The 18172-nt window shown below is 46.0% G+C and overlaps 9 protein-coding genes across 9 annotated transcripts; 5 read left to right on the forward strand and 4 right to left on the reverse strand.

Annotated features, from left to right (window-relative positions):
• Window positions 1-70: 70 nt before the first annotated feature.
• On the reverse strand, window positions 71-307 carry GCK72_015896 (uncharacterized protein; the record flags this gene model as incomplete). Its single annotated transcript, XM_053731199.1, has 1 exon — window positions 71-307. One exon carries the CDS (start codon window positions 305-307, stop codon window positions 71-73), a length of 237 nt encoding a protein of 78 aa, XP_053585971.1.
• Window positions 308-578: 271 nt separating this feature from the next.
• Window positions 579-1254, forward strand: GCK72_015897 (uncharacterized protein; the record flags this gene model as incomplete). The annotated part of the gene is made up of 2 exons (XM_003094849.2): window positions 579-652; window positions 705-1254. 2 exons carry the CDS (start codon window positions 579-581, stop codon window positions 1252-1254), a joined length of 624 nt encoding a protein of 207 aa, XP_003094897.2.
• Window positions 1255-1737: 483 nt separating this feature from the next.
• Window positions 1738-5597, reverse strand: GCK72_015898 (uncharacterized protein; the record flags this gene model as incomplete). The annotated part of the gene is made up of 3 exons (XM_003094860.2): window positions 1738-2613; window positions 4116-5478; window positions 5527-5597. The coding sequence occupies 3 exons, from the start codon at window positions 5595-5597 to the stop codon at window positions 1738-1740; spliced, it is 2310 nt and encodes a 769-aa protein (XP_003094908.2).
• A 1180-nt stretch (window positions 5598-6777) lies between these two features.
• Window positions 6778-7767, forward strand: GCK72_015899 (uncharacterized protein; the record flags this gene model as incomplete). Its single annotated transcript, XM_053731200.1, has 1 exon — window positions 6778-7767. The coding sequence occupies one exon, from the start codon at window positions 6778-6780 to the stop codon at window positions 7765-7767; it is 990 nt and encodes a 329-aa protein (XP_053585972.1).
• A 498-nt stretch (window positions 7768-8265) lies between these two features.
• Window positions 8266-9066, forward strand: GCK72_015900 (uncharacterized protein; the record flags this gene model as incomplete). The annotated part of the gene is made up of 1 exon (XM_003094845.2): window positions 8266-9066. The coding sequence occupies one exon, from the start codon at window positions 8266-8268 to the stop codon at window positions 9064-9066; it is 801 nt and encodes a 266-aa protein (XP_003094893.2).
• Window positions 9067-10367: 1301 nt separating this feature from the next.
• GCK72_015901 (uncharacterized protein) lies at window positions 10368-11624 on the forward strand (the record flags this gene model as incomplete). Its single annotated transcript, XM_003094805.2, has 2 exons — window positions 10368-10456; window positions 10505-11624. 2 exons carry the CDS (start codon window positions 10368-10370, stop codon window positions 11622-11624), a joined length of 1209 nt encoding a protein of 402 aa, XP_003094853.2.
• A 786-nt stretch (window positions 11625-12410) lies between these two features.
• On the reverse strand, window positions 12411-13433 carry GCK72_015902 (uncharacterized protein; the record flags this gene model as incomplete). The annotated part of the gene is made up of 1 exon (XM_003094821.2): window positions 12411-13433. One exon carries the CDS (start codon window positions 13431-13433, stop codon window positions 12411-12413), a length of 1023 nt encoding a protein of 340 aa, XP_003094869.2.
• Window positions 13434-13571: 138 nt separating this feature from the next.
• GCK72_015903 (uncharacterized protein) lies at window positions 13572-14392 on the reverse strand (the record flags this gene model as incomplete). The annotated part of the gene is made up of 2 exons (XM_053731201.1): window positions 13572-13781; window positions 14117-14392. 2 exons carry the CDS (start codon window positions 14390-14392, stop codon window positions 13572-13574), a joined length of 486 nt encoding a protein of 161 aa, XP_053585973.1.
• Window positions 14393-14509: 117 nt separating this feature from the next.
• On the forward strand, window positions 14510-17988 carry GCK72_015904 (uncharacterized protein; the record flags this gene model as incomplete). The annotated part of the gene is made up of 4 exons (XM_053731202.1): window positions 14510-14598; window positions 14646-15612; window positions 16589-16686; window positions 16737-17988. 4 exons carry the CDS (start codon window positions 14510-14512, stop codon window positions 17986-17988), a joined length of 2406 nt encoding a protein of 801 aa, XP_053585974.1.
• Between the last annotated feature and the right edge of the window lie 184 nt (window positions 17989-18172).

Genomic DNA, 18172 nt, shown 5'->3' on the forward strand with positions numbered 1-18172 from the left:
CTTCAAATAGAGCCACGTCGTCTTCTGTCGTCGTCGACGGGAGTCCAACGACTGCAGGGAAGGTCTCTGCTCAAATATAGCGGACTAGGCCAGTCCCGCCCCCATAATCCACGTCATCCTCTCCTCCACTGTCACCCTCATTGTTGGTCTCCAAGACAGCTAGCGGGTTGTGACCGAGTAGTATGACACTCCGACATTCCGCGGGCATAAGGTATTCAGCATACAACGGTGACTCTGCAAATAGAGTCGAGTAGGCCAGTCCCGCCCACAGAATCCACGTCATCCTCTCCTCCACTGTCACCCTCATTGTTGTGCTCCAAGACGGCTAGCGGGTTGTGAGCGAGTAGTACGACACTCCGACATTCCGCGGGCATAAGGTATTCAACGGTAACTCTGCAAATAGACCCGAGGAGGCTAGCTCCGCCCTCATAATCCACGTCATCCTCTCCTCCACTGACACCCTCATTGTTGGTCCCTAAGACGGCTAGCTAGTTTTTGCTGTTCCTGCTCATCTTATGCTCCTCCACACAGTTTCTTCCACAATTTTCAGCTCACATTCCTTTTTCCAGGTTCCCCCTATGAATACCACTTGCAGCTTCCAAGATCCGCTCGTTCAAGCGCTACAAGCAGAACGACAGAGTCATAATGCGACGTTAGTTTGTTTAAGATTTCTAGGCCATCAACTCATATTAATTTGTTTTCAGAAAAAACGGAAATACAGTATTGATTCAACAACTTAAGATGATGAATGTGGCTATGCGAGAAATGCTTGAGGATAGGGATGCCATGAAGAAGAAAAATTGGGAGCTCCACAAGCAACTTGCCAAGGAGAACCTTGGGTGCTCCCAGAAGATTCTAGAGCTCACGGAGCAATTGAAGAAAGTCACTGAGGAGAGAGATTGGCTAGCGGGACCAAGAATTCTGGAGCTCCAGGAGCAGGCAAAAGAAGACATACTTCGGATTCAGAAGCTACAGGAAGAAAGCCAAAAAACTGCGCAATGTCTTCAAAGGCTTGCTCTGGAGCTCCAGAAAGCCAAGAAACCAAAAGCAGATCCCACAACGCTAACTACAACGGAGATTGAATCCATTTACTACGAAACGCTCGAAAATATGAAGATTCGAGAGAAGGAACGTCATGAGGACAATGTTTATGTGATTGAACTGATGGCAGAGTATAGCCGGAGACGGTTTGAGGATATGAACCAGATAAAGCCAACAGAAGGAGCAGGAGCAGAAGTTGAAGATGAAGCATGATGCAGATATTAAATGATGTTTTATGATATGTATACCTGAATAAATGATTGTATGAAACCGAAAGTGTCTCAAGAGGGGAATGTTCTAGAAATCTGTACTTACTAGGGAGTATTCCAGACGTAGCTCAATCTTTCAAATTACTCCATATTCTATTGAGTAGTTCTCAACACGCTGATTTACTGAACCGAGATAGGTATATGCATGATACTCCAAATCGATTTTAGACCCAACATTTTCCATGCAAATCTGATGAATCGACTAGCTGTAACCTGAGAACTTTGCTCTTTGGATTCCCCTGCTAATACACCCCAAAAATTTAAATTCCATTTATCCATTTATTCATTTACCACACAATTTAAAAAGACACGTTTAACAACATCACATAAAAAAGTAGCAATTATTATTTTGATTGTCCATCACGACCGTTTTCAAGCTCCGCCATCCAATCCACCATGGCCGTTTCAAGCTCCGAATCCTTCGCCATCAGATATTTTTCTCTCGAACCATTTCCGTCAATCTTTGGATTTCTGAATCCTTAGCAGCTAGCTTCGTTTCATGTTGTTTCGTGAGATACTCGATTCCTTTGTTTTTAGCAGCCAATCGAGCCATCAGAGCATCCTGTGGCTTCTTAGCCTCCTGAAGATCCATATAGAGCTTGCCGAGCTCAATGTGGGCGACTTCATCCTTCTTCTTCAGCTCATTTGTGAGCTCCATCATCTTATCGATGGTTTGTTGCTCCGCAGCAGATAGGCGGATCGCTAGGTCTTGGATGGCCAGGTCCTTGTCGTTAAGCTCCTTGACATGTTGTTCCTGTTGGGTCTTGAGCAATTGAAGTTCCAGGTTCATGCCTTCGACCTGCTTGGCATGTTCCTTCCGAAGCACCGTGAGCTTTTCGGTGTATTGTTGTTCTTCTAGACAAAGGCGCATATTTAAATTGTAGATCAGTTGGCTCTTGTTGCTGCTCTCCTGAGCATGATATTCCTGAAGCTCCTCCTCTTTCTTGGCGCTTTCCCCTTCACTAGCCCCCAATTGGGTCATAAGCATTTGGATCATTCGGTCTTTGTCGTTGAGCTCCTTGAGATATTCCGCCTGATTCCTCTCTGCATCCTCATTAATGACTTGAATGTGCTTCTTGTAGGCATCCCTCTCCTCCACAAGCTCTTGCATAGCCATATCCATCTTCTTGAGTTGTCCAATCAAGTCGGTATTTTGGGTCTCAAGTTCCTCTTTGGCTGCCTCGGTGGCGCTCAGTTCCTCGACCAAGTCATACCTCTCTGCAAAGAGTTCATGAATTCTTGAATTCTTGTTTTGGAGTTGTTGAGTCAGGTAGTCGAAAACGTTGGAAGGATCCATCGGAATCTGGAAGACAGTTATTGATTATTAAGGTAGGAGAAGAACAAGGAGAAATGCGAAATAAAAAGAGCGATCACTCGATATGTGATTTATGAGGATGACTGAGGAGGGGAACGGGAAGAAGAGATGTCTCTATGTGAGTTTGCGCGCGAGCTGTGTAGCGTACGCGGAATGTCGGAGTGTCGTCACCACCATCTGTCCGTCTAGGAGACCGCAATGGGGATGACGGTATTTGTGTGTACATAGATGACGTGGATTAGGGGGAGAGGGCGGAGCTGACCTACTCGGCTCTATTTGAGGAGTCACCTATGCCTAGACAACCTTCCCACAGTCTAGTGATGAGTGTAGGTGGCAGTGGCCCAATTGGGTGAAGACGGGAAGTGAGTGTGCTAAGGAATCTGAAGCCTTCTGAAACCGTAGGCAATTGGGAAAAAGAACTAAAAATGGGTTGGAGGCGAGATCGGCTAGAGAAGGGGCGGAGCTTCAAAGCGTCAGAGATTCGAAGCGATCAAATCCTTCTAGGGGTATGCCGATATGCAAGAGCCTAAAATTAGGTTTAAACACTTTCTTTATGAGTTAAATGAATAAATGGGTGAATGGAACTTCAACTTTTGGAGTGTGCGAAGGGTGTGCTCGCAGCAAAATGCTCACAAGGGAAGTCTTTGGAGACGCCACTTTCAAACGATCTATAAATTTGTATCTGCGAGCCGAGTGATGAGCTCTCAAACATTTCATGTGGATAAGCTTTTTCACATGGAATTCCAAATCGACAAGTAGTATACGCGATATTCTCATTTTTGCGGCGTAAGAGCACAGGTAAACCGCTGGTGAACACGAATGGAACCGCGCGGTGGCGTATATGCGGCCGATTTGGAATTCCATGTGAATAGGCTTAACCATGTTAAAAGTCTGAGAGCTCATAACTTGGCTAGCAGAGATATTTAGCAGGGTTTGACTGCAGAGATGGACTCCTTGTGGTCGGAAACAGCTATAACCAAATTTATAGGTCGTTTGAAAGTGGCGTCCCCAAATACTTCCCTCGTCAGGTTACAGTAGTCGGAATCCCCAACAACAAGTCGGAGGGTGACGCAATAAATTTCAAAGTAATGTGGCTCAAGGAAGTATGGTAAACTAAGATTTTGCCATGCCGAACTGGGAAATCGTGGCCTAAGAATCTCTTGTTCCAGAATTTTCAGGTAGTTGCGCATAAGTAAAAAAAGTGGTGACCCTAGGAGCGTTTTCGAAAAAAGTGCACTTTTGTGTTTAAAAACATTTAGGTTTCAGTAAAATAATTTATTCAGGTGAAACGTAAAAATGATTTTAAATATAGAAATCTGAGAGAAAAAACGAGTGAAAAATATTGGTTTTAAGCTGAAAACTTGGTTTGAACAAGTCAAAAATCGAGAGATACAGAAAACATGGGAAACGTGATACAAGTTCAAGAAGGTACAAAGCAACAAGGAACAAGGGTAGATCGCAAAAGCCGTTTACCACTCATCTTCAGATACATCCTCATACTCAATAGGGGCCTTTGGCTCTGCAAGCTTTGGACCTTGAAGGGCCGCCTGTTTCTCCGCATTGAATTTCTTCTTCATCTCCGTCATCTCATATTCCATGGCGAACATTATCTTCCGAAGGTTGGCAATCATCTCTTCACGATTCTTATTCTTCTCCTCTCCCTCCTTAACAATCTCCGCTAGATTCTGGATATCTGATTCCTTAGCAGCCAGTTTCTCCTCATGTTGCTTCGTGAGATACTCCATTTCCTTGTTCTTAGCAGCCATCTGAGCCTCCTGTGGCTTCTTTGCTTCTTGGAGCTCCATATAGAGCTTGCCGAGCTCAATGTGGAGTTGAGTAGTTGGCTCAGAGGTGGCCTCCTTCTCCTTCTGACGCTGGACTTCCTTCAACATCACTCTAACATCTTGAAGACCTCGCTCTGCCTTCAAACAATCCTCCTGGATTTTCTGAATGCTTAGAGATAGGCGGTCCTTCTCATTTGTAAACTCCACAAGTTGATCGGCAGTTTGTTGCTCCGCCGCAGATAGACGGGCCTTCAGTTCTCGGATTGCAAGGTCCTTGTCGTTAAGCTCCTTGGCATGTTGCTCCTGACCAGTCTTCAGTTCGTCTTCAAGTGTTTTAAGTTCCAAATCCATGGCTTCGATTTGCTCGACATGTTGTTCCTGAAGCACCTTGAGCTTATCAGCGTATTTTTGCACTTCAGAATTGAGCCGAACGTCTTGATTGTGGATCATCCGGTCCTTTTCGCACAACACAATATCATGTTGCTCCTGGAGCTTCATGCTCTCCTCTTGACTAGCCGCCAATAGGGTCTTAAGCGCTTGGATTTCCAGGTTCTTGTCGGTGAGCTCCTTTGAATGCTCGTGGAGCTGCTCCTGGAGCTTCTGAACTGTGCCGGCGCGCAGCTTGTCGGCTTGCATGTAGAAATCCCTCTCTTCTAAGATGGCGGCATGTTGCCCTCTTAAGACATCCCTCTCCGCAAGGAGTTCTCGCATAGCTACGTTCATATTCTCGAGTTGATGAATCAATTCAGCATTTTCGGTCTCAAGTGACTGCGTCCTGGTGCTCGCCTCTTGACTTGCCGCCAATTGATTCTCAAGCGTTCGAATTTCCAGGTCCTTTTTGGTAAGCTGCTTGGCATGTTGCTTATAAATTTTCTCCATATCCTCCTCCACATCCGCCATGAGTTGTTCCGCAGCTTTGTCCTTCTTCTCGAGTTTTCCAATCAATTCAACATTTTCGGTTTCAAGTCTCAGTTTGTCAGTCTGGGTGGCATCAAGTTGCTCCTTCAACGCTTCTTTCTCCGCATTTGCATTCTTGAGTTGTTGAATCAATCCAGCATTTTGGAGCTTTCTGAAAATACGAGATAAGTGAACTAAAAATTCTGTCGAAATAACTTACGTCGCATTGTGTCTTGCACGCTCGCCTTGAAGATTGAACTGTGGGAAACCGAGAATCTCGGAAGGATCCATTGTAACACAATTGGAAAAAATTGGACAGTTATTGATTCTTGAGGTAGGAGGAAGAAAAGGAGAAATGCGAAATAAGAAAAGTGAGGGAAGAGGAGATGTCGTGTAACTCAGGAGTCTCTAGACCGCGCGAATCCTCCAGCCGTCTCGTAGACCCACAATGAGGATGAATGAGGTGGAGTAGGGGAAAATGAGATGCCTCTATGTGGGTTTGCGCGCGAATCGCCTAGAGTACGCGGGATGTCGGAGCGTCGTACTGCTCGGTCACCGCCCGTTAACCGTCTAAGGAGGAGAGGAAGGGTCTCTATGTGCATAGATGACGTGGCTTATGTTGGCCTACTCGGCTCTATTTGCAGAGTCACCGTTATAACACTGAAGATGTTAGACTAAACCTTCCCACAGTCTTATAGTGATGTGTGTAGGTGATAGTGGCATAATTGGGTGAGAATCAAGAATTTTCAGGAAACTCGACGGTGTCCCAGGGATCTGTAGTCTTCTAGAATTGTAAAGCCTTGAAAAATGCTATACTGGAACAAAAAATCAGTTAGGTGGATCAACGGCAGATTACGGTGAGAAAAAAACCGGCTATAAAGAAGGAGGCGGAGCAAGCAAATCCGTCAAACAGGAGGATTTGGAAGAGACTTAGACCATACTTGTAAACGTCGCCAGCGGTAGAAGCTTGCTTCCAAACAAAAATTGTCAGAAGGATCTCCCGCCGACCCTCCGTCCATAACCAGAGGGTTGGTGAGCGCTCCTAGTTTTCACCCACACCCAATTATGTCACATTGTCACTTACACACATCAAGATATGATGGATGGCGGTGACTCTCCACCACTACTCAAATAGAGCGGACTAGGACAGTCCCGCCGCCATAATCCGTGTCATCCTCTCCTCCACTGTCACCCTCATTGTGGTCTTCAAAACGGCTAGCGGCTGGTGACCGAGTAGTACGTCACCCCGTCATTCTGCGTACACCAGATAGAGACATCTCTTCTTCACCCTGTCCACCACAGTCACCCTCATAAGACGTCTAGTGGGTCGTGGCTCAACAAAATCGCATTCCGCTCTACCTGTTCTCTTTATTTCGTCCCTCCCCCCTTCTCTTGATTCTACCTCAAAATCTTATAATTTTTTTCAGATTCCGATCGAGTCACGATGAATTCTCAAAATCTTCACAGCTTCATGCAAACTCCGCAATTTAACGAGCTTCTTGCTCAGTTTCAAGCCACTCTCAACGCTGACAGTCGACTTCATGCTTGTCAAGCCAAGATGCAGTCACTTGAGACCGAAAATGATGAATTGATTCGACAACTCAAGAATATAAATATGGCTATGCATGCCGGCTCAGTTCAGAAGCTTCAGGAGCAGCTCCAGGAGCAAGCAAAGGAACTCGCCGACAAAAACCTGGAAATCCAAGCGCTTGAGGACAAATTGGCGGCTAGTCAACAGGAGAGCACCAGAAAGAGTATGAAGCTCCTGGAACAACATGCCAAGGAGCTAAACAACAAAAATCTGGTCATCGGAGATCTGGAGACCCGCCTATCTGCTGCGGATCAACGAACCGTTATCAACGAACAGCTCAAGGTGCTCCAGGAGGAGCATGTCAAGAAGATGAAGAACAAGGACCTGGAAATCCAAACGCTTCAGGACAAACTGGCGGCTAGTCACGAGCAGCATGCCAAGGAGCTCACCAACAAGGACCTGGTCATCAAAGAACTACCTGCTGCGGAACTACAAACCGTCGATAAGGTTATGGAGCTCACAAATGAGAACAAGCGACTCTCTCTAGGAATTCAGAAGCTCCAAAAGGAGAAGGTCTTTGCTGAGAAACGTCTTCAATCTCTTGGAGTGATGTTGCAGGAAAAGTTGCGTCAGAAGGAAGACGTGCAAAAGAAAAAGGAGGAGGTCGTCTCCAAGCCAACTACTCAACTCCACACTGAGCTCCACACTGAGCTCGGAAAACTCTATATGGAGCTCCAGGAATCCAAGAAGCCCCAGGAGGCTCTCATGGCTCAGTTGGCTGCTAAGGACATGGAAATCGAGTATCTCATGGAGCAACACAAAGCGAAGCTGGCCGCTAAGGATTCAGAAATCCAGAATCTGAAGGAGATGATTCAGGGAGGAGATGAGATGAATGAGAAAGCGGTCGTGGCGGATGGACAATCGGAATAATAATTTATACTGATTTGTGTTGTTGAATGTGTGTTTCTTTGAATTGTGTGTTGAATGAATAAATGGATGAATGGAATCTGAGCCTTTGGGGTGTCGTAGCAAGGGGCCATATAGGGAAAAAGGTCTCTCACCTACAGACATCAAGATATGATAGATGACTGGCCTTCAAATGTGGACTCTTCAAATAGAGCCACGTCATTTTCTGTCGCTGGCAGATCGATACACCAGAAGGATTGGTGGGAAGGCTACTACTCAAATAGACCCGATGAGGTCAGTCCCGCCCCCATAATCCACATCATCCTCTCCTCCTCAGTCATCCTCATTGTGGTGTCCAAGACGGCTAGCGGGTGGTGACCAAGTAGTACGACACTCCGACATTCCGCGTTCTCATAACACGTCTAGAGCAGTTTTATTGATTTTGTGCTCCTCCACACATGTTTTCTTCCTTTTTTCGTCATTTTCGCCATCAGCCACTACTTATTTTTACAGAGCTCGAACATGAACAGCCCGTCTCAAGATGATCCCCGTATTCAGGAGATTACGCTGAAATATTTCAATGAAATCGCTTCCTGTAAGAAGGAACTCGAAACAATGAAAGCTAAATATCGGCCACTCCAAACTCAACTCGACATTTCGACTGTCAGAAATAAGTCATTGGAGAATAAACTGGCGGACACTCAGAAGAAATTGGAAGCAGCGAATAAGAAAGATGGTTCATTTCATGAGCATTACTGGAAATTGGTAGAAGTAGAGAAAGCGAAAGAAATGGAAGATCTGAAGAAGAAGTTAGAAGAGTTCCAGAAGCAACATGACAAGGAAATCGTAGCCAAGGATCTGAGAATCCAAACGTTGGAATTGGAGTTATCGGCTGTCCAGAAGAAAAGTTGTGAGAAGATTCTGGAGCTCAAGGAGCAGAACATCAAGACGCAAAGCGGGAAGGATCTAGAAATCCAACAACTGGAGGTCAAGTTAGCAGCTGCCAAGAAAGAGATCTCCGAAAGGAAATCAGAAGCACAACTCCATATTGATCTCGGCAAGCTCTATGTGGGGCTCCAGGAAGCCAAGAAGCCACAGGAGGCTCTGATGGCTCAGTTGACTGCTAAGGAAAAGGAAATGGAGTGTCTCACGGATCAACTCGAAGCGAAGGATTCAGAAATTCAGAATCGAATGGAGAAGATTGAGAATCTGCAGGAGATCATCTACGATCTTCAGATGACGATGATAGCGAAGAATGGGGAGATTGGAAAGATGCAGCAAAGAGTGTCTGATTTGGAGGCGGAGCTTTGCTGTTATATGTGATGTTATTAAATGTGTGTTTTTGAATTGTGTGTTGAATGAATAAATGGATGAAGCTTACAGCAAAGTTGACCTAACCCGCTCTATTTGTACAGCACGGACTATGTAGACGTGACTAGGCTACCAGAGGATCTTCCCAGGGTACCAAGAGAATCTTTGATTTACTAAGACACCGTCTCTATGTGTCTGTGTGTAGTTGCGAACAACCAAAAGATGACGTAGATAATGGATTTGAGTCTGACCTTCTCTAATAGTCTGTGTATTTCTGAGGGAGGAAGACTTTCTGCTGCTGGGAAACTGCATTCAGGATGATATGGAGGACCTCCCTTACCCAATGACGGAGCGATCTTCCCACAGCTCATCTCGTCTTTGTAAGACAGCTCTACTGAAGACGTTAGGAGAGGAGGGCTCTATTTGAAGAGTCTCGTTGCCTGGGACCAGTCCTCATCTGAAGGCCAGTCTCCCACCGTTATCTTATCTTGATGTCTGTAAGGTGACAGTGACATATTTGGGTGTGAGGAAAACTAGGAGCGCTCTCTTGCTCCATCTGGTCATCTTGTTCGTTCACCTTTATATCTCATCTTTTCTTCTCCTCCACATTCTTTCTCATTGTGGGTCTCCGAGATGGCTGCGAGCGGTCTAGACTCTAGATGCTCCTCTCCTCCCATAGCTTTCCTTTTCTTTTCCAAATACCCATATCAGACATACACACCGACGGATTCTGAAACTTTCGGAAGCTCCGCCCCTTCTCTGTAACCTGCTTTTGCACTATTATCTACCGATGCTCCACCTCTAACCCACCCTCGCGTAGTTTTCGTTTTCCCGGGCCGGTGTCCAGTACTTTTCAAGGTCCTAACAGTTCTAGAAGGCTAAAGATGCCTGGGGCACACCATCTCAGTTTCCAAAAATTATTGATTCTCACCCAACTACACCAGTGTCCCCCTACACTCATCACTATAAGACTGTGGGAAGGTTGCCTCTAGGCCTAGCGTCTTCGGTGACTCAGCAAATAGAGCAGAGTAGGCCAGCCCCGCCCCCACAATACACGTCATTGCGGCCTTCAAGATGGCTAGCGGGTGGTGTGGTACGAGGCTCCGACATTCCGCGTACGCGTAGCAGTTCGCTCCACATCTCCTTCCCCTCCTCCTCCACAGTTACCCTCATTGTGGTCTCCGAGACGGCTAGCGGGTGATGACTCTCGTCGTCCTCATACTCTACCTGTTTTCTTTATTTTGTCCCCCCCCCCCATTTTCTTCTCCCGTCTTCTATCTCATATTCTTAAAACCTTCTTCCAGATTCCGACGATGTATCCTCAAAACCTTCTCGGTTTCATGCAGAATCCGCAAGTCATCGAGCAGCTCGCTATGTTGCAAGCCGCGCATAATAATGCTGTGTAAGTTATTTTGAAACTCTACGCCACCTACTTTATTGAAATATTCAGAAGTGCCCAAGTCAACACTGATCAAGCCAAGATGCAGGCACTTGAGACCCAAAATGTGGCATTGATTGGACAACTTCAGAATATGAACATGACTATGGGGGCACTCGGTGCGGAGATGAGTGCTTTGAAGGAGCAACATGCCGCCACCGAGACTGCTAAACAGCAGTTTGAGTCTCAAAATGTTGCATTGATTGGACAGCTAAAGGAGATGAACAGGGCTATGCAAGAACTCATTGCGGAGAGGGAAGTTATCAAGATAAACATAGACGCAATTCGGGAGCTCCAGGAGCAACATGCCAAGGAGCTTTGCGACAAGGACCAGGAAATCCAAACGCTTAAGACCCAATTGGCGGCTAGTCAAGAGGAGAGCACCAGGAAGAATATGAAGCTTCTGGAACAACATGCGAAGGAGATGAACAACAAAAATCTGGTCATCGGAGATCTGGAGACCCACCTATCTGCTGCAGATCAACGAACCGACGATAAGCTCAAGATGCTTCAGGAGCAACATGACAAGCAGATCAAAGGGAAGGACTTGGAACTTCAAACGCTTCAGGACAAATTGGCGGCTAGTCACGAGCAGCATGCCAAGGAGCTCACCGACAAGGACCTGGTCATCAAAGAACTGGAGACCCGCTTACCTGCTGCAGAGGTACAAACCGTCGATAAGGTCATGGAGCTCACAAATGAGAACAAGCGACTCTCTTTAGGAATTCAGAAGCTCCAGAAGGAGAAAGTCTTTGCTGAGAAACGTCTTCAATCTCTTGGAGTGATGTTGCAGGAAAAGTTGCGACAGAAGGAAGACGTGCAGAAGAAAAAGGAGGAGGTTGTCTCCAAGCCAACTACTCAACGCCATACTGAGCTTCACACTGAGCTCGGCAAGCTCTATATGGAGCTCCAGGAAGCCAAGAAGCCACAGGAGGCTCTCATGGCTCAGTTGGCTGCTAAGGATAAGGAAATCGAGTTTCTCATGGAGCAACACAAATCGAAGCTAGCCGCTAAGGATTCAGAAATCCAGAATCTGAAGGAGATGATTCAGGGAGGAGAGGAGATGAATATGAATGTGATTGCGAAGGATGCGGAGGTTGAAGCGGTCATGACGGGTGGACAATCGGAATAATTAATTTCTACTGTGATTTGTGATGCTATTAAATGTGTGCTTTTGAATTGTGTGTTGAATGAATAAATGGATGAATGGAAATTCAACTTTTGTATACTTGCTTGCAAAAGTGTCCGGGCCGGGCCGACAGCGGTTTTAGCCGTCCCGGGGGCTCTGTGAATTTTCTGCGAAGTTTGTTTTGATTCTGTCTGATAACAGATCCAAATACCTATCATTTGAGCTATTAACCAACCCGACACGATTTTTTTTGAAGAAAGTTATTTAATAAAAACCGTCAACCCGGGTCGGCTCGGATTGCAAGTATGAACTTTTGGGGTGTCATAGCAGGGGGATCCTAGCAGCAAAGTTCTCAGGTTACAGTAATCTTGTGGTCTTAGGACTTTCCCGTTTTTGTCAAAGGACACATCTAGTCTAGAGAATAAATTGCTCCATCATGGGGGATAATTGCATGCGAACGGCAAAGAGAACCCGATGAAGCGAGAGGAAAAGCAGAATACAGATTTGAAACAAGCGGTTTTCTTGCTAGTAACTTCATCTCGACCTGGGATGCTTCCCTAGCTAGAGCAATGTTCAAAACTGGGCTTCTTCGAGTCAAATAATTTATTCAGGTACAACATGAAGACGGTTTGAAATATAAAAATCTGAGATAATTAATAAAAATGGATTTCGAGCTGAAAGTTTTTGCGGGTTTTTTTGTGTTGGAAAATGTCAAGAATAGAAAGAAACATGAACACAATTTTGAGGGAAGTACAGAGAAAATGAGTTACAACGACTATGAGGTTTATGCTAGTCCGCTCTGCTATCACTTGGCGCTGCTCCCTTTTTCGTCTTTTTCTTCATCTCCGTATTCTCATATTCCAAGGCGAACATTATCTTCCGAAGGTTGGTAATCATCTCTTCACGATTCTTATTCTTCTCTTCTCCCTCCTTAACAATCTCCGTCAATCTTTGGATTTCCGAATCCTTAGCGGCCAGCTTTGCTTTGTGTTGCTCCGTGAGATACTCGATTCCCTTGTTCTTAGCAGCCAATCGAGCCTCCTGTGGCTTCTTTGCTTCCTGGAGTTCCATATAGAGCTTGCCGAGCTCAATGTGGAGTTGAGTAGTTGGCTCAGAGGTGGCCTCCTTCTCCTTCTGACGCTGGACTTCCTTCAACATCACTCTTACATCTTGAAGACCTCGCTCAGCCTTCAAACACTCCTCCTGAAGCTTCTGCATATCTAGAGAAAGTCGGTCCTTCTCATTTGTAAACTCCACAAGCTGATCGGTGGTTTGTTGCTTCGCCGCAGATAGACGGGTCTCCAGTTCTTGGATTTTCAGGTCCTTGTCGTTAAGCTCCTTGACATGTTGCTCCTGGCCAGCCGCCAATTTGCCCTGAAGCGTTTGAAGTTCCAAGTCCTTGTCTTCGATCTGCTCGACATGTTGTTCCTGAAGCACCGTCAACTTTTCTGCGTATTTTTGCACTTCTGAATTGAGACAAACGCCTTGATTGTGGATCATCCGGTTCTTGTCGTTAAGCTCCTTGGCATGATGCTCCCGAATTCTCTCCGCATCCTCCTTGATGACTTGGATCTCCATCTTATAGGAATCCCTCTCCGCCATGAGTTCCTGCATAGCTATGTTCATCTTCTCGAGTCGTCCAATCAGTATCACATTTCGCTTCTCAAGTCCCTGATTGACAGTCTCGGCGTCGCCAAGTTTCTCCATATAGAAATCCCTATGTTCTCGAATTTTCTCCATTTGTCTTGCACAATCGTCTTGAAGTTGAACTAGTTGATGTTGTGGGAAACCAAGAATGTTGGAAGGATCCATCGGAATCTGGAAGACGGTTATTGATTTTTAAGGGTTAGGAGGATTAGGAGGAGAAATGCGAAATAACAAGATAGACGAATGACTGCGGAGGAGGAGGGGAAGAGGAGATGTCTCTATGTGGGTTTGTGCGCGAACTGCTCAGCGTAAGCGGAATGTTGGAGCGTCATCACCACCCGCTTGGAGACCACAAATGAGGTTGGCAGTGAGAGAGAAGATGACATTGGTTATGGGGGCGGGACTAGTCGGCTCTATTTGAGCAGAGATCTTCCCTCTCCAGTCCATCTGTCTGTATCGATCCGTCAACGACGGTGTGGTTCTATTTGATGAGTTTTGTTGCCTCAGAAGAGTCTGGAGAACATCTGAAGACCAGTTTCCCACTGTTATCCATCATATCTTGATGATTGTAGGTGACAGTGGTATAATTGGGTGAAGATAAAAAGCATTTTGGGAAGTGGGACGGTGTGCCAGGGATCTTCAGCCTTCTAGAAACGTTAGGATCTTGAAAAATGCATACTGGACCGAAATGTGAGAATTGGGAAAAGAGCTTCAGAATCTATAAGTTTGAGAGGAGATTTGGAAGAATCGGGAAGATCACATCAAACAGAAGGCGGATTGGAAAAATAGCAGAACGCGGAAAGCGAAAGACGGAAAGGAAAAAATCGGCGGAATTCCTTAACGTCTACCTTGACTAGGACGGTGGAAAACTGGCCCAGGCAACGAGACTCTACAAATAGAGCCACGTAATCTTCTATCGTTGACGGATCGCTACATCTTTTCTTCACTGCACAAATAGAACGGACTAGGCCAGTCCCGCCTCCATCATCCACGTCATCCTCTCCTCCGTCACCTTCATTGTGGTCTCCAAGACGGGTAACGGGTGGTGACCGAGTAGTACGACACTCCGACATTCCGCGTATGCTAAGAGACATCTCTACTTCGCCCTCCTCCTCCACAGTCATCCTCATAGTACAATCCGGTTGTGGTGACTCACTCTACTCTTTCTCTTTATTTTGTCCTCCTCTTCTCTTCCTACCTCAAGAACCTACAACCGTCTTCCAGATTCCGATTGACTCACGATGAATGCTCAAGACGTTTCCAACTTCGTACAAAATCCGGAAGTTATTGCGCTATTTGATCATTTTCACGCCGAGTATGCTGTTACGCCGTGAGTTTTTTTTTATTCTAGGCCACCTACTTCATTGATATTTTCAGAAAAACTCAATTCAACGCTGATCAAGCGAAGAAGCAGGAACTTGAGGCCCAAAATGCTGAATTGATTGGACAGCTCAAGAATATGAATATGGCTATGCAAGAACTCGTGGCGGAGAGGGATACCTTAAGGAATCAGCATACCGCCATCCAGGGAGAGAGGGACTTCTACTTCCAAGCCGACAAGCTGCGCGCCGTCTCAATTCGGAAGCTCCAGGAGCAGCATGCAAAGGAGCTCACCAACAAGAGCCTGGAATACCAAGCGCTTGAGGACAAATTGGTGGCTAGTCAGGAACAACATGTCAAGGACATTAATGACAAGGACCTGGTTATTGGAGATCTGGAGACCCACCTAGCTGCGGCTGAGCAGCAAACCATCGATAAACTCAAGGTGCTTGAGGAGCAGCATGTCAAGCAGATCAAAGGCAAGGATCTGCAAATCCAAACGCTTCAGGACAAATTGGCGGCTGGTCAGGAGCAACATGTCAAGGAGCTCACCGACAAGGACCTTGTCATCAAGGAACTGGAGACCCGCTTACCTGCTGCGGAAGTACAAACCGTCGATAAGGTTATGGAGCTCACAAATGAGAACAAGCGACTCTCTCTAAAAATTAAGAAGCTCCAGGAGGAGAGCATCAGGGCTGAGCGACTTCATAAGGATCTGAAGGAAATTTCGCAGAGAGCTCTGCAGAAGAAGGAGACCTTGGGTCAGGAGAAGAAGGAGGTCGTCCCTGAGCCAACTACTCAACTCCACACTGAGCTCGGCAAGCTCTATATGGAGCTCCAGGAAGCAAAGAAGCCACAAGAGGCTCTCAAGACTCAGTTGGCAGCAAAGGGCAAGGAAATCGAGTGTCTCATGGAGCAACACAAAGCGAAGCTAGCCGCTAAGGATTCAGAAATCCAGAATCTGAAGGAGATGATTCAGGGAGGAGATGAGATGAATGAGAATCTGATGGCGAAGGATCCGGAGGTTGAAGCGGGCATGACGGGTGGACAATCGGAATAATTAATTTCTACTGTGATTTGTGATGCTATTAAATGTGTGCTTTTGAATTGTGTGTTGAATGAATAAATGGATGAATGGAACTGAAATTTTTGGGGTGTCAGTGGACCAGATGGAGCGTACCTAAACTTGTCACTACAGATATCAAGATATGATGAATGACGATGGGAAACTTGCCTTCAGATAAGTAATCTTCCCAGGAGCAGCGAGATTCTACAAATAGAGTCTCACGTCGTCTTCTGTCGTTTACAGATAGTTGGACTGGGGAATGTCTTTCCATCGCTGTTCAAATAGAGCGGACTAAGTCAGCCCCGCCTACATAATCTACTTCATCTTTACACCCACAAAGACACATAGAGACCTCTCCTCTCCTCCACTGCCACCCTCATTGTGGTCTCCAAGACGGCTAGCGGGTGGCGACCTGGAATATTAAATAACATTTTTGCTCCTCCACACATGAAGCGGTCACCAAGACTTTTTTTTGCTTAGATAGGGACGGTGGGTCGCCAGGAATTAAACCTCCTTAGCAGCGGAATTCTGCCGATTTTTGTCCCTTTCCGTCTTTCGCTTTCCGCCATTTTTCATTCCGGCTTCCGTCCGATGTTATCCTTCTGACAGGCAGAGTTTCTCGCTCCGCCCCTTTTCTATAGCCGCCTTTTTCACTATTATCAACCGATCTCTCCTCCATTCTCACAGCCTCTTGTATTTTTTTTTATGATACCCGGCACACCGTCCCACTTTCCAAAAATGATTGGTTCTCACCCAATTATGCCAGTGTCCCCCTACACACACACATATCACTATAGGACTATGGGAAGGTTCACCCTAGGCCTAACGGCCAGCCCCGCCCTCATTATACACGTCATTGCGGTCTACGAGTACTCATTCGTTCTCCTTATTCTGCCCCCTATCTTGTCTCCGCCACAAATAATTTGCATTCCAGATTCCGACGATGGATTCTCAAGAACTTCTCTCTTTCCTACAAAGTCCGCAAGTCATGGAGCAGATTTCTAAGCTTGAACTCGCTCGTGAAAATGCGATGTAAGTTTTTTTTTGGATCTCGAGGCCACCTACTTCATTGATATTTTCAGAAGAGCCCAACTGAGCGGTGATCAAACCAAGATGCAGGAGTTTGAGTCTCAATATGTTGCATTCATGGAACATTATAAAAATATGTGTATGATCATGGGGGCACTAGTTGAGGAGAGAAACTTCTTGAAGAAGCAACATGCCGCCATCCAGTCTACAAGACAAGAGTTTGAATCCCGTGAAGCTGAATTGGTTAGAAAACTCAATGAAAACACTGCTAAGCGGGATCTCATTATGGAGAAGGATGCATTGAAGAGAAGTGATGAGGTGCAGATCCAAACCACCAAAGAAGATGCGGAGAGAATTCGGGAGCTTCAGGAGTATGCCAAGGCGATCAACGACAAACACCTGGAATTTCAAACGCTTGGATCCAAAGTGACACCTTATCAGAAGGAGATTACCGTGCAGAATCTGAAGCCTCAGGAGCAACATGCCAAGGAGTTTAACGACAAGGATCTGGAAATCCAAACGCTTAAGATCCAATTGGCGGCTAGTCAAGAGGAGAGCACTAGGAAGAGTATGAAGCTTCTGGAACAACATGCGAAGGAGCTCAACGACAAAAACCTGGTCATCGGAGATCTGGAGACCCACCTAGCTGGGGCTGAGCAGCAAACCATCGATAAGCTCAAGGTGCTTCAGGAGCAACATGACAAGCAGATCAAAGGCAAGGATCTGCAAATCCAAACGCTTCAGGACAAATTGGCGGCTGGTCAGGAGCAACATGCCAAGGTGCTTAACGACAAGGACCTGAAAATCCAAGAACTGGAGACCCGTCTATCTCCAGCTGAGCAGCAAACCGTCGATAAGGTTATGGAGCTTACAAATGAGAACAAGGGACTCTCAGAAAGAATTCAGAAGCACCAGAAGGAGAAGGTCTTTCCTGAGAAACGTCTTCAATCTCTTGGAGTGACGTTGCAGGAAACGTTGCGTCAGAAGGAAGACGTGCAGAAGAAAAAGCAGGAGGTCGTCTCCATGCCAACTACTCAACTCCATACTGAGCTTCACACTGAGCTCGGTAAGCTCTATATGGAGCTCCAGGAAGCGAAGAAGCCACAGGAGGCTCTCATGACTCAGTTGGCTGCAAAGGACAAGGAAATTGAGTTTCTCATGGAGCAACACAAAGCGAAGCTAGCCGCTAAGGATTCAGAGATCCAAAAATTGAAGGAGATGATTCAGGGAGGAGAGGAGATGAATGAGAACGTGATGGCGAAGGATCCGGAGGTTGAAGCCACTCGTGACGGACAATCCGAATAATAATTGATACTGTTTTATCTGATTTTTTTAATGTGTGTTTTTGAATTGTGTGCTGAATGAATAAATGAATGAATGAAATTCAAGCCTTTGGGGTGTATCTGCAGGAGACCAGATGGAGCAAAAGAGCGCTACTAGTTTTCCCCTACACCCAATTATGTCACGCTGTCACGTACACGCATCAAGA

This window comes from Caenorhabditis remanei, chromosome IV (assembly GCF_010183535.1).
Source record: "Caenorhabditis remanei strain PX506 chromosome IV, whole genome shotgun sequence".
Classification (NCBI taxonomy): Eukaryota; Metazoa; Nematoda; class Chromadorea; order Rhabditida; family Rhabditidae; genus Caenorhabditis; species Caenorhabditis remanei.